Source organism: Alosa alosa, chromosome 12, assembly GCF_017589495.1.
Source record: "Alosa alosa isolate M-15738 ecotype Scorff River chromosome 12, AALO_Geno_1.1, whole genome shotgun sequence".
NCBI classification, from domain to species: Eukaryota; Metazoa; Chordata; class Actinopteri; order Clupeiformes; family Clupeidae; genus Alosa; species Alosa alosa.
Window position 1 is genome coordinate 21,527,771 of NC_063200.1, and position 24,292 is coordinate 21,552,062.

Genomic DNA, 24,292 nt, shown 5'->3' on the forward strand with positions numbered 1-24,292 from the left:
AAACTGGCTTTAAGAAGGTCTATTTTGTGTGCAACTGAAAGTGAGATTTTGGGCTATTTTTTTCTTTTTTGCAAGTTGGATCATACAGTCTTTACATATAAACAACAAGTATGTGTCTTCATGGTATTGATAGTGTAATGTCTTTGTGATCTTACTGCACAGCACATATTCAGAACAAAATTCTACTGTCCACTTTTCCTCTATTCCTATTCCATTTATTATATAAAAAACAAATATGTTTTAAGGGACAGGGAAGAACAATGTAGGTCGATACTAGGGCAAATGAATCAAAAGCACAAAGGGTTGGCGTAGGCTGTCAATTGACTATAAGGAATGAAACTGTTCACTTCTGCCCTCTGGTGGGTACATTGATACTATTGTTGACAAAACATGATGCTGCCACCAGGTGAGTAACAACAGTATCACAGCTACTTTGGCGTTACAGTGCCTCCGGTGGATGACAGTTGTACTACTACACTTTCACTTGGTTGAACTCACTACTCTGAGTATGGCAGTCTATGGCAAGCCAAATGAACATGTATTCCGATATCTTGATATCAAGCTACAGTGTCCAATACTAGTGAACCTTTTCTGTCAACTAGTTAAAGGCGAACTATGCAGGTTTTTTTTTTTTTAGCTTAATTTACCTTCACTTAACAGCTTCAGAGTCATTGGAATGGTTATATTACTTTTTTCGGGTTGAATGGTGGCCGTCTCGCCATGAAAAGCCCCCTCCATTTGCATGTATTACTTGGAAAAGTCGCTTGTAATAAGAAATTGAAACTGAAAGAGGGAGTGTAACGGCAACCTGATATTCATTTTAAAACATTAATCATTCCTCCCAAAGAATAATTTGTCACCCTTTTTTTTCTTGATCGCTTAATTATGTTCTGTTTATTAAGTATTAATTTTAGTGCACTCATGAACTAGGAGCATCAGTACATGTTAAATTATATAATATCACAAGATCTTCATTTTAAAACAGAAACCTTTCCAGCCAAAGAATAATTTATTACCCCTTCTGTTTCTTGATCACTGTATGGTGAGACGTGCGACAACATGATTTCACTAAATTCAATCATTCAACACATTTCAGTTTGTCTAGATGAAGAATTTCGCTCATACAGTGGTTTCTACAGAATTGTGCTTGTACAGTAAGGATTATCTTAAATTATAAGGAATTATTAATTTTCACACCTTCCAAATCCAAGTGGCAAGGCCATTTTAAAGTCACTCCGTGCATATTGCACATTTCTTCAAAAAATAATATTAGGCTGTACAAAATTGATCTGAACAATTAATTTATTTATTTATTTTCTCCGATTGAGATCTCTTTCTGTAATAATGTAAAGTGACAATAAGTATATCTATCTATCTATCTGTCTGTATCTATTATCTAAGGAGAAATCAAAGTGAATTAAACTGTTGCAGCAGGGAGGTTAAGAACCTTTTTAGAGCCTTTATCTGTTTGGTCTTTCAAATGCAAATAAATAAATAAATCATCCTAAAGTGTCTGGGTTTTGTTGATATGATATCAATAATGCCAGGTGACAATGTTGTGCAGTTTTGCTAAACAAATTAATTGCAATGACTTGGGTTATTTGGTTACAGTAATATGCTTTTATTCGCTATTTCTGACTAGACTTAGAATTTCAGCCACTTGTTTCGTCCACAGAAAAAACACAGTACACAAGGAATTAGGATTCATGAATGATGCCTTTATTTATACAAGAAATGGCCAGTCCGCTGACAAGCGTGCTGCGGGTCCTTTCCATATAAGCTTTTTTCCCCTCCTCCGGATTTCCACGTTTAGCTTGAATGACTCCTTTCACCTGACCCACCTGGCATATATAGGGGCTATGGTTTAAAGAACACAAGCTGGACATATTGTCATCACTTCAGAATCAGAAGTATAGCAATTCTATAATTTATATTTATTTATATTTCACCAATATTGTCTTAAGGTGGCAAAAAGAAACAATTTGGGGCTAACAAATCACTGAAGTGGAGAAATTAGGTTATTTGAAGACAATTAGACAATTTCATCAAATCCACATCAGGAATTATATTCTAGAAGGACATTGTGGATAAATCTGGAGAATAAGAAGACAAGGGCAGAAACAAAAATTGCTAAGAAAGCTTTCATAGCAAATAATTATTACTGTTGTAATTTTCTTTATGATGATGTTCATAAGTTTTTAAAGGCCTGCTAATTCTTTTAAACTCAACTGTCAAGAAGGTGGTAAACATATGACATCACTGATGATGTGTTCAGGTGCATCAGTCGATGTATCATTAAGAAAGGTGAAGGAACTTAAAAATGTTTTCAAAAAAACAGAAAATCAAGAAAAGTTAATGATAGGTGAAATATGTATATTATGCCATTTTGTAGATGAATGCATTTAAAATATTGGGCTGGACCGTGCATGGACTAAATATAGACCTCAGAGTAACCTCGTAGGGCACACTATGGGAACCTCTGTAAGAAAACATTAACATCAAGGAGAGTGGAATAGAGGAGTAACCTGATGGGAGACTCTGCAGTAACTCTCCCTGGTCCACCCAACCAGAAAACAGTGGACACAGGCAAATAGGCTAAGGGCAGGTCACTGCGGCCAACCTGTACGACTATACCTGGGGCTAAAATGATCTATGGTTGTGCTGTCTGGTCACTGCAGTATACCGGCAGGATATGCTACAATCCATGAAGCAGGCAAGACATATAAATTGCCTACGACACCGAATTTGCAAGTTTGAAGACAAACACAACACGCAACTACTACTTGCTCCATGCTTGCCCTTAGCCCACTGCACTCCCTTACACCACCAGTTTTACTTTGGTAAGACAATCTGTCTTACTTTGGTATGGAGTAGAGGGTATGCATACATGCATCCTGTTTGACCTGTTGAGAGACCCCACAGTATAACTGCTTGCTTCTACCACCTAAACAGAAAGCAGTGAATACAGGCAAATAGGCTTAGGGCAGGTTAATGCGGCCAACCTGTACCAATGGGGCTATCGAGAAAGTGCATTATATGTCCAGGGTTTTAAAAGTCTTCTCAAGACACAGACTATCTACTGTTGTGCTGTCCAGTGCAGTACCAGCAGGATATGAATCCACAAAGTAGGTGAGTACATAAGCTGCCCATGACACTGACCTTGCAGGTGTGAAAAATACACAACACACAACTATTACTTGCTCCAGTACTCTGCCCCCACTTACACCACCTGTCTTACTTTTGTATGGAGTAGCGGGGTAAATGCATGCATCCTGTTTGACAAAGCACTTCAGGACCCTGGCCAAAGAAGTTGACAAACATATTCTCCTCTGCTTGCATATCTTGGGCAACTTATGAAATATGAGAGTGTTATCAGAATAAACTTCAACTCCAAAAAGAACACACAGAAGAACAGGAAGATACCTACCTCCCCGGCCGACGTCAGATCGCAGGTTAAATATTTATTACGACAAATTGTGAAAAAGGGAGATTTACAGATACAGTATCCTATTGAAAGTTGGAAAAGCGTTATCAATTTTATGCAAAGACCAAGAGCTCAACAACCAGTTCTGCTTAAAAGTGCTGAGTGATTTTACAAGGGTTAAGGTTTTTTGGTAGCACTTTGTGTGTGTGTGTGTGTGTGTGTGTAGATATCAGATTGTTCTTTAATTGTTCTTCTACACCCAATTAAGATCAAACAAGGCATATAAGTTTATCATGTACTATTATATACTTCTCTTTCTTTTTTGAAATACCCTACCCTCATAACAATCCTTCTCTTTTTCATGAGCATAGTATATGGCCGCACCTTCATAATATAATAGGGATGAATGTTTTCCACTTTTCCTACCCAAAACATCTGGGGGGCATATAAAACATGCTGGCAAGCTGGATCTGGCCCCCGAGCTGTATCTTTTACACCCCTGTTCTACAGCATGTGAACATGGAATACATTATTACTAAAGGTGTATGTGTATCTCAGAATAATTACTTTGCTTTATATGTTTGTATGTATCTATTCAGAATACTGATTTTTCAGTCAATTCACACACACAATTCAATGGGATGGAAAGCTTTCTGACCCACTTTCCTGTGATGTGGACAGTGAAGGGGTCAATACAGGTAATATATGAATAGTGTCATGGTAATAAGGGTTTAATCATTATAACAACCCACAAAGTTATCAAGCTGCTTAGGAATGAAAAACCACTAACAAGTCTGGAAAAAGTAGTATTAAACAATTGTATGGTAGCAGAAGCAGGCTTCACTCAGGCATACTAAATTGCATACAATCTTTTTTATTGTTGATGTAGCGCCCCCTTGCCTAAATTACTGGCAAGACACCTAGAAACATGTGAAACACTCAAATATGGGGCGCCCTGAGTTCTTATCAGTTTTGGTGATAAAACAGCAGTAGTTTTGATCGGTTGATTATGAGTTACCTTGTGAATATACTGTAAATACACCCTTTTAATCTTTTTAACCCAGTAAGAATATCACAATGAAAGAATGAATTTCCAAGAAAATGTCTTTTTACCTTTTACTATGAAAATAATTGTTAAATGAAATTACATGTATTAATAAATGAAATATCCTTGTTGTCTTTGTTTTAAATAAACCAAAATACACACTCAAAAGAGTGGGCAAAAAGCTTAAATTAAACTCACAATGCTCTTATAGCAATGTACACTCACAATGAATGTGTCTTAGCACAAAACCTAAAATTCAAAGTTCTCCTTTAAACTTCCAAAATTACCCTTTAAAGTTGAAAATGTAAACCCACTTCAGTGTCCCTTCATGTCACTGTACATGTAGCAAACATTCAGTTCAAATGCAAAGTCACCAAAGTCACTAGTAAATATCCTAAGCTATACCGGCTTTAAATCTAAACTAAATGACCCAGAAAAGTACCCGTTGCAGGCCTGAACGTCGCTTGGGTGCGTTGGGGCCTGGAAATTAAACACTGGCCGCTTCACTTTCGATGAGCAACATAAAAAGAAACTGACTCTGTACCTGATCGCTGCAGAGAAGTGAAGAGGAGTGTTCACGCGCTCACTGCATGATCACGCAGCTGAAGCGTGGACCTGTCGTGGCTCGTCCCTCAGCACTCGCATCCTGCATGGACTCCTGCCGCACCCAATCTCCGGTCCCCACCGTGTCGTTGATCTCGGCCGTCTTGTCCAAACGAAACCCCAACTTCTCCGGCGATTGGGATGATTCTAACACAGTTCCCCAAGCACAGTTACCAGGTAGCCCACCAACGCTGTAGCCGACCCTCCTCACTGTCTTGGAACCGAGCGTGCTCTCGCGCTTGTCGCGTGCAGTAGGCCTATTCACGACTGTCTAACTTCAAACTTCTCAAATAAAACAAAGGAAAAGTGTCCCGAAGCACATCACTAAAGTCCGCTGCTTCATTAAGTGTCCTAGCCGAACACTTGGCTGCAGATTCTTTCCCATAGCCTGGAAAAGTTTTGGTTTTGCATATGCTAACAGGGAGAAACAATCAGGTAGACTGTCTTCTTAATCATCCTCCGACGAACTGAACACTTTCTCGCTCTCCTTCCGATTTCGCAACAGTTCAGGGGTCAGTATCCTCGACCAATCAGGAATTAGTAAAATAATTCGGCAAATATTACAAACAGAAATTAAATACAAAATTGTAGAAACAAAAGCATTACTCATAGGAATTTTACTAGAGCTTGTAAATTGCATTAAAACCATTTTTTAACATTTTAACCTTTTTAATTATTAAACCTGCACATGAATTGAAACATCCCATGTATTGAAATGAACCCAAAATATAGCACAGGGCTACATTGAACTTACATGCTTTCTTTATCTAGAAGCCATTATAATGTGTGCGTAATAGAGGTGCATGAGTAAATGTTTTACACGAACTCTTCATTCTGAAACTGACACTCAGATGAGTGACTGAGTGATACAATACAATACAATACAATAGACAGTCAGTTTGCTGGCCATGATCACATCACAAGGAACAATTCATTCCAAACATGAATGTATCAATTACATTCATGTATATATTTACAAATAAATGACAAATCCCAAGATAGATTTAGAACAATAGGCACACAGACGCTGAAGCGATGAAGGATGTGTATCATAACTAATAACCAGGTCATTGTGTGATTCTGTGGGATTGCTAAGAATACTAAAAGTTCACGTTGCATATCCTCCAGGTGCAGCTGGCTTGGCCCTGGTTCTTTCATGAATGTAGATAGTCTATTTCCATAACCTCCAAACCTGGAGTTTTCTTGTACTTGTGGGGGTGATCAAGAAAGATAGGGAATGAAATATGAATAGTTTATTACCCCTTCTATGGTTTGGTCACTGTGGATGGAAATTCAGCAATTCAACGCTACATTTGTTTCTGTGTTAAATTACATTTCTTAATATCTCATCTCAAAGATGTGTCTGTAAACTATCATTTGAGTTATTTTGGAGTTTCTGTACTTCAGAGTTCAATAAGGTGTGTGATGGTGGTGAAAAAAAATCTCAAATACACAATCAGAAAGATTTTAGTTAAAAGTGCAGTGAGATTAGAGGAGCTGATAAGTTGATAAGAGTTCACTAGTTCGCCCTTCGGTATGATTGCTAAGCTAGACTAGAGCGTATGGGAGAAGTGCGTGTTTGGCAAGGTAGCTGGCTGTGGTCCTGGAGTGCCTGGAGCGGAGATCGCGATAGAGCGATGATTGCTTGCACCCCCCTGTGTAAGGAGGATGAGTAACGGGGCAATTTGGTGAAATGGAGGAATAGGGGGAGGAGGGGATGATTTGGCAACGCCGGCCGTGGTGAAGGAGAAAGGGAGGTCGGCTTAAATACCCCTCTCTTGGCGGCAGTGGGTGAGTTAATTGCTGTCAATCATCCCGAAGGCTCCACCCGAACTTTGTTTAGAAAACATCATTTCACTAGTTAAGCCCTTCTATATGATTGCTTCAGCTAGACTAGAATGTATGGGAGAAGTCGCGGTTTGGCAAGGTAGCTGTCCGTGGTCCTGGAGTGCCTGGAGCGGACATCGCGATAGAGCGATGACCGCTTGCACCCCAAAAGATCACAGAGAAAGGCCGCTACCAACTACATTAGTGCTTGCTGAGCGAGTCGTAAATCCGCTAGATTGGAGCGGATGTAAGACTGGTAGGCATCCGAGGACCAACGGCCCAGTATTTTAATTTGTTGCTCCGATAAGCCGTTGAGCGCAGCTGTTGTGGCAGCTCCTATCCTGAAGGAGTGTGCGGAGTAGCGATCCGCGGGAAAACCAGATTCGACTAGAATGTTTTTTAAGAGTGTCTGGAATCTGTGGCGAGTGATGGGTAGCCCTTCGTCTGACACGAAGAGCGGGCTAGTAGGACGAAGCTTGAGCTGACCGGTATGAGATATAGTGAGATAGGTATTGGAAAGGCTGAAAGATCTGAGGCGGAGTTAAAATGAATATGGAGTGTCCTTTTCGGAACTGATCGGTTTTACTCTGTTTGATGGTAAATCGAATGGTGTCTTGGTCTAGCTGCTCTAGATCTGCGATGCACGGGTGGACATCGGGAATGAAGAGAGACGAAGACGAACTCGCTACATCTCAGCAGCCCAAAAAAAAGGCCAGTATAAACATAACGGAGATGGGGAAATCGAATGTGGTGATATGAACCCTTTGGCGAAGGGTAGCAAGGCAGGTGGCGAGAATGCTTGAGGTAATGGGAAGGCGGGAGTCTTGGGGGACTGGCTGTTGCCTACGGATACCTTTGATTAACAAGCCTATCCTGGTGTCGGAGAAGGAAGGGCATTCGGAGCCGTGGAGGAGTTTGTAGACCTAAATGAATGCCAGCTAGGTAGACTCTAATGGAAGAGACTTTGATCCCCGAGTGAAGTGTGGGGCGTGGGTGATAAATGATGATATGGTGACTGCATCAAACTGGGAAATGGTAGTGAGTGCTTTGCATGGAACTGTTTGAAGCTCGACCAAGCAGTCCAGTAGGACTGCATGGTCCTGGTTGCGAGGGCTTGGAGGGCTAGGGTCGGCCGTGATGGGCTGAAGATAGCTGAGGGGTGGTTTATAGGAAGATGGTCTCCGAAAGCTGGGGAGTGGGTAGGGTGCGGGTCCGCCTCTGGAGCCAAGCTTCTGAATCTCTGGAAATTAAGACGAGAAAGAGTCAGCAATTTCATTGTGGCAACCGGGACGCGGCGCTGCTCTTATAATGAACTGGTAGTTGGCTGCTATCCAGATTAGACGCCCTAATAAGAGGGGAAAAGCGCAGGCGATTTTGGCCCTTGAAGTTATGTATGACGTGCACTACGGCTTCGTTGTCGCTGTGGATTAGCACGCTCTTGGAGGTCCACTCCTTCCCCAGAGTAGGGCAAGAATGACTACGGGGGGTAGAGTTCGAACACGGCTGACGATTCCTTTTCCGTTATTAGCTCTCTGAACTCTAGTGGCCAAGGGGATGCAAACCAGCCCTTTGAAAAAAAGCCTCGAAGCCTATTGAGGGGGGGCTGCCTGTGTACAACTGGAGGTCTTCTGGAGATGATTGGCAGTCGTCAGAGAACATGCACCATTCTATTCATCTAAAAACATCCTCCAGAGTTTGAGATCGGCCAGGCACTGGGCATCTAGATATACCACGCCTTGTGAGATGGGGTTGCTGAGGCAGTTTAGGAGATGCAGATGAAAGGGCGGCCCTGGGGGAAAATGATTCGCATGGCGAAAATTGAGGTGGCCTAGAAGGGAGAGAACTTCTTGTTTGGTGTGAGATGGTGAGGTTATAAACTCGTTCAACAGTAAAGAGATTCTGTCTTTTTTTTCTTTGGGGAGAGATGAAGAGAATTCTTCGCATCTAAAATGATGCCGGGGAATTGAGAGTCTGAATAAGGGACCCACGTCTTCTCTTCTGAGAGTGGGACTCCCAGTTTGTTGAATACGCCAATTAGCGTGAGATGCCTAGGGCGGGTGGGTAGGAATGGGGATAACTACTAGAAAGTCATCCAGAAGATGAGCGAGAAATGGGAGCTTATAGTTATTTAGGAGAATCCAGCACAGGGCTTCTGATAGCGTATCAAAAATTTTGGGACTGCTAAGGCAGCAAGGTGAGGCGAACTGCAAAATAGTATCTCCTATGCCATTTGACTCTGAAGAGGTGCCAGAATTCGAGGTCAATGGGTATGACTTTGAAGGCTGAGGGGTGATGTCCGCTTTAGCTAGCCAGCAACGCTACCTGCCTTTTTGATCAGAGGATATAGCCGCCGACGGAGTGGTAGTGCAGCGAGAACTCTTCTAGTGGAATCAGACTGTTAATGCTGGGAGTGGTACTATTGATGGGGAGCTGAGAGGTCGATGATAAGTCTCTTTTTTTCCTGAGTATTTGGCGCCAGAAGCTAGCCTATATGGGGTTGATCCTGTAGACTGGGAATGGAGGCTTGGTGAACGGACCCGATCATAAAACCAGATTCAACCTCTTTGCTTAGGAGTGAGGTGACTACCTCCGGATCTTTGACGGCAGATTGTAGGTTTTACAAGCGAAAGACTCTGTAGGTCTTGCTAAAACACCTGGATGGAACCCATGCGTCAACCCCAAAGTCAAATAGTCGCAAAATTCCCTATTTGGATTGGACTGAAGTTCTGAATGGAGAGCAGAAACAATGATTGGAGTAGAGGTACTTTTTAAACTTTTTATTTATGTTCTTGAGTCTTGAACAGACTGACTTGGCATGGGCCTCGCAGTAGCTGCAAATGTGGAGGTAACGGCAGGAGGATTGGCTACACTGAGCGAAGTTAAATTTTCGGCAGATTTCTCGACCTTTCCAGGAACGCTCGTCCTCTTCCCTGGCTTCTCCTGCCGTAGCATCGGGATCACGGGGAACATAGGATGAGGAATTAGGGGCTGTGGAGCTGGTGCTGGGGAGTTGATGGTCGGGGGTTGACTAGTGGACACTGGCGCCGCCGTGACTGGGGCTATTGCAGAGGGGACAAGATGGGTTAAGTCCTAGAAAAACGCGGTTATGGAGCTCCATATCGAGCACGCCCCAGTAGGGGTTTTGGTTCCAGAGGCCGACTCTGGCAGTGCATTTAGCTGAAAACAGCCGGTGATAAGTGTAGAAATGAGCTCCCCCGTAGGATACGGCTAGACTGGCGATGATGGCCAGGTAGTCGTTCAGCTCTTTGCGTCGGCTGGGGAACGCGAAACAGATGACTTCCGTGTAGTAAGTAAACGCTACGGTGAACTCGGGAAATGACAGGGTTTTTGATGCTGGGCCAGAATTTTTAAGAGAAAAAACCAGTTCGCCACAGACTAGATCCCGGTTATGAGAGGGAATAGGAAGGGAGGGAAGAATGGTAGAAAGGTCTACGTCTGCACCTGACAAGATGAGGTTCCTGGTGGACGCTGTGATGGGTGGTGGTTCGAATGCTGCAGCGTGAGGAGGCGGTGGCAGGGCCTGTGCTGTGGCTAAAGAATAGTTATGCAGCCGAACGGGGGCGCCGTGGTCCGCTTTTCGCTGAGTGCTGATGATGACCCGCTGCTGCGGGCTGGTCTAGCGCGGGGCCGGGGAAGAAATGGGAAGGGAGAAAAGGAGGGAGGGAGCAACCTGTGACAGTCGCTGACGCGACCGGAAGTAGAGCAACCTGTGACAGGGTCGCGGGAAGTGGGACGGGGAGGGAGAGAGGGTTAGGGGGGAATAGCGACGCTGTCGCTATCGGCGCCGGCTGAGACCAGGTGCTCGCTAACTCGTAAGAGAGATGGGGAGCTAGCGAGGTGAATCTTCTAACTGACGCTTGGTGAGTTGAGGCGCAGTACAGACGGCTCCCGGAATGGAAAAGGGAGGGGAAAAAAGGGAGGGAGGGAGCAGTCGCCGAACGACTGGAGGTGGGGCAGCCCTGGACCGAGTCCTGGCTAGGGAGGTGGATGGGGAGGGAAAGAAGGGTGGGGAGAATAGCGCAGCTGTCGCTACCGGGCCGCCTGGAGAAGTGGGGTTGGACCGGAAATACGGAGATGCGAGGGAAGAAAGTCGCGGGGAATGGGCCTGAGCCTGGCTGACGGCAGTGGCTGTGGCTGAAGCAGCGAATGATGCGCTCTGAAGCGTGTGGTGCCGAAAGGTTCTGTCGGGCGAGCCCGTTCAAGGGGTGGCTGGTGGTGTGTGCCGTCCAGCTGAATGGCCGGGCGGAAAGAACCGCGCCCGGGATGCCAGAAAGAGCAGCCTGCTTCCTGGTCCGGGGAGGAAAACAAAGTGAGGGGAGCCGAGAGGGCGAAAGGACCCGGGCTATCCGACTGGCGTTAGCAGGCGGAGGAGATGGAACTTCCTATCCGACCCTACGGAACGCGATGCCGGGGAATGGAGAGTGCTGGCGGATCACGAGCCACTGTCCAGTGGGTAGGGTCATCGCCTTGCTGGCGCTGGGTCCTGGTGCTGCCCATGAGTTGAGGCTGCTGAGGGAAATACTGCCCTGCACGGGGCAGGAGAGGAGCACCTTCTGCGACCCTGTGTCCTGGGTTCCCTATGCTGGCTGGCCGGGAACGATAAGGATTATTTTCGCCGGGCGGAGGGCCCTGGGTGTCGGGTGTTGGCGGGACGAAGTTGTCCTCCAGATCGCTGGAAGAGGCGTGGATTTCCAGTTCCATGTTTGTCTTTGGCAAACGATACGCGGACTGGTTGATTTCGCTAACGTCGGAGCGTGTGACGTATGGAAAAGGAGGTCGGCTTAAATAGGCCTACCCCTCCCCTGCGCGCAGTGGGTGAGTTAATTGCTGTCAATCATCCCGAAGGCTCCACCCGAACTTTGTTTAGAAAACATCATTAAATATTTTTACTGGGGTAATTCACAAAGCAGTATAACCTTTCATAGAACTGTCCAAAAAAGACAGCCCCCTAAAGAGATGGCATCATGTCATTTGTTTCAATACATTCATATATGTTGTAATTCATATTAAGTTCATATTTTTAATAATTCATATTCTGTGACTTGCATAATTACTAATAGCCAACTAAGTATCTAGTAATTTCATGTTGATTTTAACATCTCACTGTGTTATTTCCAGTCGTAGCCTTGTAGTTATTTCCAGTCGTAGCCTTACGTAACATCTCACTGTGTTACGTAAGGCTACGACTGGAAATAACTTTACATAGTGCATTACGATTATGTGGATGGAATTCGGGATGTTTTCTATGTCATTAGATAAAATAAAAGGTAAAAAAATAACTCGTATGAAATCATTCTTGGATCATAGAAGAGGTAAATTTCTTACAATGTTATTAATTTCTATGATTTTGGTAGCACTACACAAACTGAGCCCACAAGTTAGCAAACATGACACGAGCTAAAAGGACATATCCAGGTGTAAACGTTTGCCAATGGGTTGCATACTGTAGCCTACTCAAATGTCAGTAAACCAAGTAGGCCTTAATTAACTTACTTTCATAGCCTAGGCAGGTTAGCAACACCAGGTTGAGATATGCAAGTAAAGCAGATCATTAATGTTAGCCTTCTATTTATTGTCATCAAAACTGCAGGAGTGAACAAGTCTCTGGTGTCTGCAGAAGTGAGTGTGGCATCCGACTCAATATTCTGCGCGAGGGACTGTTGTGGTAGGTGAAATTTCACGGGGAAACCATGATGATTGGTCAAATTTGCTAAAAAAAAGTTGCAGTGTTTGGACAAAATTGCGGAGGTCGTAGAATTCCGAGGATTTTGCTGAATTTGCGTTAATTGTTGCGATCGCAACATCGCGAAATCCTGGAGAGACTGATTAATGACATGCACTACAGTTTCGTTGTCGCTGTGGATTAGCACACTCTTGGAGGTCCACTCCTTCCCCCAGAGGAGGACCGCGATGACTACGGGTAGAGTTCGAATACGGCTGACGATTCGTTTTCCGTTGTTAGCTCTCTGAACTCTAGTGGCCACGGGGATGCAAACCAGCGCCCTTTGAAAAAGCCTCCGAAGCCTATTGAGGTTTGGCCTATTGAGGTCTGGAGGTCTTCTGGGGATGATTGGCAGTCGTCATAGAACATGCACAGACCATTCCATTCGTCTAAAAACATCCTCCAGAGTTTGAGATCGGCCAGACACTGGGCATCTAGAGATACAACGTCTTCGAGAGATGGGGTTGTTGAGGCGCAGTTTAGGAGATGCGAGATGAAAGGGCGGCCCTGGGGAATGATTCGCATAGCGAAATTGAGGTGGCCTAGAAGGGAGAGGACTTCTTGTTTGGTGTGAGATTGTGAGGTTATAAACTCGTTCAACAGTAAAGAGATTCTGTCTTTTTTCTCTTTTGGGAGAGATAAAGAGAATTCTTCGGTATCTAAAATGATGCTGAGGAACTCGAGTCTGGATGAGGGACCGCATGTCTTCTCGTCTGAGAGTAGGACTCCCAGATTTTTGAATACTTCAATTAACGTAGAAAATGCCTAGGGCCGGTGGGTAGGATTGGAGGATAACTACGAGAAAGTCATCCAGAAGATGAACGAGAAATGGGAGCTTATAGTTATTTTGGAGAATCCAGTGTAGTGAGAAATTCCAGAGTGTATGTACTTTAACATTCATTTTAATCATCACCCCAGCCTTTGATCATGCCAAACCTTTTGTCAACCAAACTGCTCTTGTGATCTTTGTCAATCAAATGCTCACATGACCCATTTTAACCACATGAGGACACATGACGACAATTAATCATTTGATGATGACTTTCCTCTTGACACAATCAAAGAAGGTGGGCTACGCTTTAAATGCAGAGGGAAGACACTGCTCTGGAGGTTCAGTTGGCCACCGCCATAAGCGGTGAGCTATGCTGGCCTCCGAGCTCGTAGTTCTAACACCATTGTTAACCAATAAATGTTTCACCATGTTCTCAGTTTTCAAACCTGCCTCTGTCTGCTTGCACTCAATTTTTCTTACGACACCAGCACAGGACTTCTGATAGCGTATCTAAAATTTTGGGAGCCGAAGGTGAGGTGAACTGCGAAATAGTATCTCTTATGCCATTTGACTCCGAAGAGGTGCCAGAATTCGAGATTAATGGGCATGACTTTGAAGACTGAGGTGATGTCCGCTTTAGCTAGCCAGCAACGTCTACCTGCCTTTTTTATCAGAGCGATAGCATCGTCGACAGAGTGGTAGTGCAGTGAGAACTCTTCTAGGGGAATCAAACTATTAATGCTAGGAGTGGTGCTATTGTGTGGAGCTGATAGGTCGATGATTAGTCTCTTTTTCCCCGAGTATTTGTGCGTAGCTACGCCTATGGGGTTGATCCTGTAGACTGGGAATGGAGGCTTAGTGAACGGACCGATCGACCTCTTTGCTTAGGAGTGAGGTGACCACCTCCGGATCTTTTATGGCGGATTGTAGGTTTTTACAAACGAAAGACTCTGTAGGTCTTGCTAAAACACCTGGGTGGAACCTGTGCGTCAACCCCGAAGTCAGATAGTCACAAAATTCCCTATTTGGATTGGACTGAAGTTCTGAATGGAGAGCAGGAACAATGATTGAAGTAGAGAGGTACTTTTTAAACTTTTTATTTATATTCTTAAGTGCGGAACAGACCGACTTGGCATGGGCGCCTGCGCAGTAGCTGCATACATGAAGGTAACGGCAGGAGGATTGACGGCACTGAGCAAAGTTAAATCTTCGGCAGATTTCTCGACCTTTCCAGAAGCGCTCGTCCTCTTCCACTCTGCTACCAGTCTTCATTGATGGGGTCAATGTCGAGGTGGTAAGCACCTACAAGTACCTGGGTCTCCACCTGGACAATAAACTGGACTGGTCAGCCAACACTGATGCACTCTACAAGAAAGGGCAGAGCAGGCTGTACTTCCTGAGGAGGCTGCGCTCCTTCAATGTGTGCAGCAAGCTCCTCAGGATGTTCTACCAGTCTGTTGTTGCCAGCGTCCTCTTCTATGCAGTGGTATGTTGGGAAGGAAGCACAAAGAATAAGGATGCGGGGCGACTTGACAGGCTGGTAAGGAAAGCTGGCTCTGTAGTGGGAGCTGAACTGGAGTGCATCACTTCAATATCTGACAAAAGGACCCTGAACAAACTGATCAACATCTTGGACAATGAGTGTCATCCACTCCACAGCACTATTGTTAAGCAGAAGAGCCTGATCAGCTGGAGACTTTGTTCACTGCCTTGCACAACAGACAGACTGAGGAAGTCATTCATCCCCAGGGCCATTCAACTGTTTAATGCATCACTTAAGGGAAGAGGAGAAATAGACTTCTCCGCATAGTCTGTCTGCCTCTTCACCACCTCCAATGTCTTGAACTGTCTGTCCACTAGTAACTTTACATTGGTCTTCTGCCTCACTGTTTGCGTGCTGTATTAGCACATATGCACAACCCCTCCCTCCATGCCACATACTATTCTTAATATAGTTATTTATATATAGATATATAGACTTTATTCTTACACTGTTGCACTGTTTGACTTACTCATTTGCACCATCACCATGACACTCATTCACACAGAGCACCTTACCTTACCTTATGCACTGAGAACCACAGGCTCAGTCCCTGCTTCAGTCATTGCAAGCGCACCTGATTGATTATTCACCCACTATGTGGATACTGTTTTTTAGATGGATCGAGGAAGCGACTCGGGGAGCATCTTATGCCAAGACGCTCAGCAGCAGCCCGCTTCTACTAACTACCACACCTGTTAGACTCTGTGCAGTTTTACTGTTTGAGACTTAGCCTGTGCTCGGTTAGTGAGTGTTGTACCATCTACAATAAATTATTTTAATCACCGATCCTGATCCAGCCGTCAAGCTTTATTGACCATCTTCAGTACAGACATCAGAACTAAAACACAACGCAAAACGATCGCGAATCCAACATTTGGTGCCGTGACCCGGATGCAAGAGGAGGGGGAAGACGAGAACATCCATTCGGCGAGGTCAGACTGAGTCTTCGGGTTCAAACAGACGTCGAGGGCAGACTTTTGAAACTTCACATCTGTAAGAAGAGTCTACTTTGGGGCCCCGGGCTGACGTGACCAACCCCAGCTGGAAGCCTACCAAGAGGGGAGGATGCTGTCGCGCTGCAGTGAAGAAACTCTGACCAGGTGAAAGCAAAGAGTTTTTTTTTCTCTGTGCGCGTGAAAAGAACCAAGAGTAAAGTTAAAAAAATAAACATGATTTAGGGAGTAAATTAGATTTTTTTGATTTGAAGCTGCACATTAATGAGAGTATTGAAGTTTGTGTCATTAAGTGTTTGGACAAGTAACGTACCTATATCAATGATTGATGAGCTCTAGATGTCATTGGATATAAGAAGTTTTCTGATAAAACAGTAAACGGTTGAAGTGTACACATATTTTGGAATAGATTCGCGGAAATCTAATTAAAAAGAAGTAATCGATTAACTACGGACAAGCTTGTGGGATTAACGCTTTTCTTTTCTGTACTGCCATTACATGCTAAGCTGTGTGAGTTTTGTGATGAAAGCTGTGTGAGTTTTGTGATAAAAAGCTGTGTGGGTTTTGTGATAAATGCTGTCAAAGCGGGTGCGAAGAGAAAATAGAAGGAGTTACTGTTGCGACAGTCATTATTGTTGCTGAAGTGAACTGTGTGGTTGTTTCTCAAGGGTGTTGTTTAGTTTAATGGCCAAGGACTAAACTTAGCGTTACAGTGATACGGAGAGGAGACAAAATCACCAGAGGGGGGTGTTTTGGTTGTGCAGTAGGTGAAAAGTGGTATAGGGTTTCCAACCTATGTTTTTGTTGACTTGGTCAACTGTGAATTTAACGAGAGATCGTTAAAGGTGTGAGTGAGACATTAATTTTTTGTCGTTGTCCAGCCGGTTTTGGGGAGAAAGGAAATAGTCTGAGTTAAGTGGAACTGACACTGGTGAAAGTTATTGTTGTGGCTTCATGCTGTGAGTAAAATAATTTGCCAGGTTCCGGAGCGAGAGAGATAAGGAGAGAGTGTTTTCTTTTCCCTGGCGGGAGCAGCGAGCGTGTGTGTGTGAGTGTGTGGGAAAAAAAAGGAGAAGGACAGAGAGAGAGAGAGAGAGGGTTTTTTTCTCTGGCCAAAGCAGAATCGCAAAAATTGGCACTAAAACATCACACACTACTGACAAATTTAAGCAAAAAGTTTAAATAAAGGACCTCGTCCTTGTACGAACACATAGTCTAATTCATATGGCTTCGGGCCCCAATAATAATTTGGAACAAGACACTGTGCAAGAGAGTAAGGAATCAGAGATGGTTCGCGGGCGCAATAAGCAAAAAGCAGATAAGCAAGCAGCTGACCATGATGAGGAAGGAGTGAAGCCTCAGCAGGAGGAGACATTCGCTGAAATACAAGATTATGTGTCAGATTGGATGGCGAAGAAATTTCAATTGGGCAAATTTGAGGAAAAATTGAGAAAAGATTTTGAAATTGATCCAGCATCTATTGTCCAGGGGCGCTGGCCACCTAAGAAGGTTCGTGAGGTGTATTTGAGTTGGAAAAAGCACAACAGACATCGTGAACCCTACGCCTTTTTGTTAATGAGCCAGCTAAAGGCATCCTTTATGGGGGCTATCGCGGGCATCCTGCTCGCAGGAGGTAGATGCCGAAAAACACCGTACTACATGTCTGGCAGAAGAATTGAAATCTCAGGCAGGGGAAGCTGGCAAGAGGTTGCAGACAGCCGCGATTGTGGAAGAGTCATTGAGAAGGAAGATACAAGAATTGGAGACAGAAATTCGAGACAAGACTTGGAGAAGTGAGATGGAGAAACGTGACTTAGAGGAACAGTTGGCAGAAGCAGACATGTTGCTAGAACACACTGGAATGAGGCGAAGAGGAGCAGTCCCAGCGCGCCACTCTGAGGGGAGGAGCCAACTCCTCCCACTACCACCGCCCCATCATGGGGGAGGGGGGCGTGGAGGGCAGCACAGCACCCGCCTCTATCCGACACTGCACGGCTTGGACCCAGCAGCGCCACCTGCCATGGTGGAGGCTTCTGGAAGTGCAGTGGACATCTCTGACACTATTGAGCTGGGAGGCAGTTTCATCGCACACTATCCGGCGATTGGAGGTCTGTTTGAGCCAATGAACAGCACCCCACCTGGCGGGTACCAACAGCCAACAGGGAAAGGCCCCTGCTTCCAACAATCTACAGCTGATGCTCAAGCCAGCATGGGCCTAGCAACAGGGCCTGGCCTCTACACTTCATATGTGACCCACTACCAACAACCTGCTCAACCCCAGCAGGGCCAATTTCACCCACTGGCCACTGCTACAGCTCCCACTCCAACACCATCCATGCTGTTACCAGCCACCTGCAACCAATCCCCAATACCTGTCAAACGAACAAGCCAACCAAGCACCATCGAATGATGACGCAACTGCTGTCCCCGTGGACTGACCCCCCATCCACATCTGATGCAAGCCAGGGCCGCTGCTCCCGTAATTAAGCCCAAGACCAAGAGGCGCAGACCACCAGCAGAGGGATGGGATGTCTGGGATGAATCAGCTGATGAGGCCCTCATATGCCCAGTACGCACAGTAGCCAACACTGATGGTGTGTCTGTGTTCTACCAACCAGCAAAGGGCGACGAAATCCAGAAGTGGTCCGCCGCCATACAACACCCTCGGGATGCCGGACGGCATACCTGGACGAAGAAAAAAGAACTCAAGGAGATGAGAGACCTGCACCCTTTTGACGCATTGAAGATCCTACATCGTTACGTTACTGCCTTGCTTGGAGGCAACTACCAAAAGACCTGGCAGTCGTAAAAGTGAAAGCACACACAAGGCAAGACACCCTTGAGGCAAGAGGCAATGCATTGGCGGATGCGGCGTCAAGAACAGCCGCAAGGAAAAGAGAGGGAGGGGATAACGAAACGACTAACGAGAATGGACACGGAAATGGAAACACGGACGGATCTAACGGTAACGGGAAATTTTTTGAAAATGACAAAGGAAAATGCATGATGAGAGTGACCAAGAAGATCAAGGAAACCTCTGAAGAGGGGAAACGGGAAAGTTTGGCCAACATCAAAGACATGCAGAACAGCGCAAGCCGAGAAGAGAAGTGGACTTGGATTGAAAATGCAGCGAAGCTCCATGACGATAACCTGTGGAGGTTTGGAACACGAACAGTGGCTCCAGAAAGTCTTCTACCATACCTGGCGACGCAAATTCATTCGCTGACCGCGTGGGAGTGGGAAAAATGAGGAACAGATTCATACAGGTCTGGTGGGCCCCAAAGTTCACAGCAACGCCAGGGACATCGTCAAGCGGTGTGCCACCTGTCGGCAAAACAACCACACGACAGAAAGGTCAAGCTGCCAACATTGAAAACACCTGCTCCACCAGGGCCTTTCAGAGTTCTTCAGATAGATTACATCACCCTTCCAAAGTGCAAAGGCTATCGCGACGTTCTGATTGTCCTGTGCAAGTTCTCTAGGTGGATCGAGGCGTTCCCTGCACGATCCGGAACTGCACTACACACTGCCAAAGTCCTCGTGAAAGACATCATTCCACGATACGGATTGCCGGAACAGATCTGCTCAGACAACGGAACACACTTCACTGGAGCAGTCTGCGCGGAGGTGGCCCGCATGCTGAATGTGCAATGGTCCCTGAACTGCCCTTACCACCCAGAATCCTCTGGGCAGGTGGAGAGAGCCAACCGGACGCTGAAGGAACGACTGGCCAAGAAACATCAAGAAGGCATTCCTTGGGTTGACGCATTCCTTGGGTTGTGCCACCAACAGTCCTGTGTAGCATCGTGCTACAAGCAACAGGGACACAGGACTCAGCCCATTTGAGATCGCGGACTGGCAGGCCTTTCTCCGCACCAGGCACTGATTGATCTGGAGGAAAGCCGACATCCACCTGACATCAGATGCAATGCTGAACTACTGTGTGCAATTGACAGAAGCGGTCCAGACAGCTAACCAAGTGAAAGAGGCCTGGGGAGACCCCCGAAGGTGGGCACTCTCTCTAGTGCCAGGTCAGTGGGTGATGATTCACAAGCCCCAAAGGTTAGCTAGAAGCCGGAAGTCACGATGGGCGTATCAGATCTTGCTGATAACACAGTCGGCAGTAAAGGTCCAGGGCAAAACCAAATGGATACACGCGAGCCACTGCAAACTAGTTGATCCGCCCGAAACATGACACGCCCGAGCAGGGTACGAATTATATCTGATTTTCCTCACCGTCTTCTTTTTTTGAAATAGGGTGTAGACCAGGGAGGAAGATTCACGGAAGACTTTCATTTTGACGGTGGATTTCTTGTTTTCACGGGAGGTCAGAGGAAAAAAATGAAAAGGGTAGGGACACCAGTGTAGAATCTTTCCCTGTAAAACCGAGCCTGCTTGGAGTGTTGTGCTAATTGACTCTTGGTGACACAAACTCATGCTCAGAAAGGTGATAGACTTGGACAAGTCTTACCTGTTTTTTTTATTACTGGCATTAGCCATTATCTGATTCGGGAGTGATTACATATACCTGTGAAATGTTTAATCATTATGTGATTGCATGTTATATTGTTAATCAATACTATATATATTACTTTTAATCATTATATGATTGTTCTCACTGCAACCATGACTATCCTCCAACTGATACTGCTCTTTACTTTCACTCCACATGTACCCATGAAGTTGCTTGAAGCCACGGACATCATCCAGGACAGAGACTTTTGCCTTTGAACTGAACTGTTGCCTGCTGGTCTCCTTCACTTCTCCCCAAAAAGACTCTGTTTCCCAAAGGAATCCTCAACTCCATCGTTCTCTAACAGCGATCAGCTCACTGAATTCTGTGTTGTGTAACTGTTGTTGTGTGCCTCCTTTATCAACTGGAAAATGTCACCGAGAATGTTGTTTTGTTGTGCTGTTACCCTGTGTCACCTGGTTATTGTTACTGATACTCTGTATGACAGCCATCATGATGTGCACAAGGACAACACTTTTCTGAAGACGGCTCATGGGTTAGCCCAGGCCAAGCGTAAGCATTCGTGTTGGGTATGCGGGTTAATGCCATCTGCCTCTGAAGTGTATCCTTACATAGCCATCCCCTTTACCATCCCAGAGTATGTAGCTGCCTTTAACAGTACTACAAATGGTTCCCCTGATGACATCTTTCCCAATCCTCCATGGGCCAGAGGGCCCCCATCTAAGCTTAAATTGAGTTATGCCCCACGTGGTGTGATCTGTTGGGTGGCCGACAAGAATGGACGGTCGGTGGTAGGTCAGAGCATCTGCCCATATGAAGTTCAGGTTGGACAGACTGAACTTTCCATTGAACAGTCAGGTGAAGTGGTCCTTATTCCCCTTCCCCCGATGATGCGTGTTCCAGGTGGGACGCCAGGAAGCACGGTCGTCACTAATGCACTAGCCCCTGTACGTGGTTCCATGTTTGTGTGTGGACAGTATGCATATTCCTATCTTCCCCCTAATTGGCAAGGCTCTTGTTATTTATCTTATGTTGTTCCAGCTGTGAGGATTGTGGGGAGGGAACATTTGGTGGGTGAGTCAACATCCATACACCCTAGGACTAAGCGTGACGCTTTTGGGGGTCACAGTACTGTTGCAACCCCGACACAGAGATTCTTTGCCGCTTTAATTCCAACTTATGGCCTAACGGTGGCGCTTGATGAGATTAGAGATCTGGTACACATTGTTGATGTAGTAGCTAATGACACTGCACGTGCTCTTTCAGACATTAACCGAGAACTGTATGCAGTAAGACAGGTTGCCCTTCAGAATAGACTCTGCCTGGACGGGTTTTGGCCAGTAAGGGGAGGTGCTTGTGCTCTGATTGGACAGGAATGCTGTACTTATGTGCCTGACTTCGACCGGTAATGTCTCCAATTACATCAAAGATATTTACGTCCACGTGCAGCAGCTTAAGCGGGATAATGGTAGCTGGTCCCTGGGAGGGTGGTTGAGTAGCTGGGGTGGGCCCCTGTTTGCTCAGATTGTCCAGTTCATTATGCCCCTGCTCATTCCCCATCGTTGTCATCTACTTAGCAATCCAAGTGGTGTTGTGTATCATTAAAGCGTGCCACCACTACCAATCCAAGATTGGCCCCTGTTAGAGTACCTCCCTGCCCAGCCTCGGGATGTACCGAGGATGTGGGTTTGATTCCTTTCCTTTTTTAATTTTTTATTATGTGTGAGACAATCCTCCGGAACGAAATCAGTTATTATGTTTTTCTTTTAAGACACCGGCACTTCTTCCTTTTCAAAGTGCTAGAGAAGTAATCTTGTCTTGGTTTGTCCTCTGTTCTTTAGACCACATCAGACTCCTTTTATTTGTTTTGTATGATCTATAAAAATCTGTGTTTTTAATTGATCAAGAGGGGACTGTAGGAATCTGGGGGTATTTCTGTATGTATTCTGATGTGTTCTGTGTTTACATGATCTGTGTTTACATGCCATTGGTTCACTCCTTAGTTCGCCTGTGTGGCTGCACATAGGATTGACCATCAACAGGTCAGACTGTCATGTTCCTGGCCATAGTCATAGCATAAGCAGAATGAGATATCACCTTGTTATTCTGTTTCCAGGGCTAGTACTTTTCCTATCCTATGGCTGGTACCTTCTGGTACCTTCCACGTTGGCATGTTTTACGTTGACATGATTTTTTTAGTATAACAGGCTTTGTCTCAGGCTTGGACTTGAGGCGGATCGAGGAAGCTTACTTCGGGGAGCATCTTATGCCAAGACGCCAGCAGCAGCAGCCCGGCTTCTACTAACTACCACACCTGTTAGACTCTGTGCAGTTTTACTGTTTGAGACTTAGCCTGTGCTTTCGGTTAGTGAGTGTTGTACCATCTACAATAAATTATTTTAATCAATCGATCCTGATCCAGCCGTCAAGCTTTATTGACCATCTTCAGTACAGACATCAGAACTAAAACACAACGCAAAACGATCGCGAATCCAACAGAATTGATTTTGATTAAGTTTTATTTAGTATAATTTGTATTTTCTATATTTAGTATATTCTTTATCTTCTACAGTCCTTATTGCTTAGTTGTGTTTTTTATATTATATACTTTTAATTACTTTTTCTGCTGTTATTGAATGTGTGTGTGTGTTGTCTGTATGCTACTGTGACCTTGAATTTCCCCTAGGGATCAATAAAGTATATCTATCTATCTATCTATCGATTTAGGGGCTGTGGAGCTGGTGCTGGGAAGTTGATGATCGGGGCTGACTAGTGGACACTCAACCGCGCCGTGACTGGGACTATTGCAGAGGGGACAAGATGGCTTAAGCCCAAGGAAAACGCGATTATGGAGCTCCATATCGAGCGCGCCCCAGTAGGGGTTTTGGTTCCAGAGGGTGACTCTGGCGGCGCATTTTGCTGAAAATAGCCGGTGGTACGTGTAGAAGTGGGCTCCCCCGTAGGACACGGCTAGGCCGGCAATGATGGCTAGATAATCATTTAGCTCTTTACGTCGGCTGGGGAACACTGAACAGATGACTTTGGTGTAGTTTGTGAAAGCTATGGTGAACTCGGGGAACGACAGAATTTTAGATGCTGGGCCAGAATGTTTTAAAGACAAGACAAGTTCGCCGCAAACTAAATCCCGGTTATGAGAGGGAAGAGGAAGGGAGGGAAAGATAGTGGAAAGGTCTACGTCTGCACCTGACAGAATGAGGCTCCTGGTGGACGCTGTGACGGGTGGTGGTTCAAATGCTGCAGCATGAGGATGCGGTGGCAGGGCCTTTGCTGTGGCAAGTGAATAGCTTGGAAGCCGGAACGCCAGCTGAGACCAGGTGCTCGCTAACTCATAAGAGAGATGGGGGATTAGCGAGGTGAATCTTCGAGCTGACGCTTCTTCGTGAGTATTGTGGCGTGCTATACAGACGTGGCTCCCGGAATGGAAAGGGGAGGGGGGAAAGGGAGGGAGCAGTCGTCGGAACGACTGGAGGTGGGGCAGCCCTGGACCGAGTCCTGGCTAGGGAAGGTGGATGGGGGAGGCAAAGAAGGGGTGGGGGGAGTAGCGACGCGGTCGCTACCGGGGCCGTCTGGAGAAGTGGGGTCGGATCCGGAACTACGGCGGAGATGCGGCGGGAAGAAAGTCGGCGGGAAGGAGCCTGAGCCGCTGACGTGGCTGTGGCTGAAGCAGCAGAATGATACGCTCTGAAGCGTGTGGTGCCTTAAAGTGCTGTCGGCGTGCCCGGTTCGCGAGGTGGCTGGTGGTGTGTGCTTCATCCGGCTGAATGGCCAGCGGAAGGAACCGCGCGAGGATGCCAGAAGGAGCAGCCTGCTTCCTGGTCCGGAGAAGAAAACAAAGGGAGGGAGTGGGAGGGAGAAAAGACCGGGTTATCAGACTGCGTTAGAAGGCG

At 45.7% G+C, this 24,292-nt stretch overlaps 1 protein-coding gene across 1 annotated transcript; it reads left to right on the top strand.

Annotated features, from left to right (window-relative positions):
• The first annotated feature begins 16,040 nt into the window (after positions 1-16,040).
• Positions 16,041-21,793, top strand: LOC125304173 (syncytin-A-like). The gene is made up of 2 exons (XM_048258242.1): positions 16,041-16,057; positions 20,594-21,793. Exon 2 carries the CDS (start codon positions 20,795-20,797, stop codon positions 21,791-21,793), a length of 999 nt encoding a protein of 332 aa, XP_048114199.1. The 5' UTR covers positions 16,041-16,057; positions 20,594-20,794.
• Positions 21,794-24,292: the final 2,499 nt, after the last annotated feature.

Excerpts from the sequence above, each read along its gene's own strand:
- LOC125304173 (XM_048258242.1), top strand. The coding sequence starts at position 20,795 with ATGTCACCGAGAATGTTGTTTTGTTGTGCTGTTACCCTGTGTCACCTG.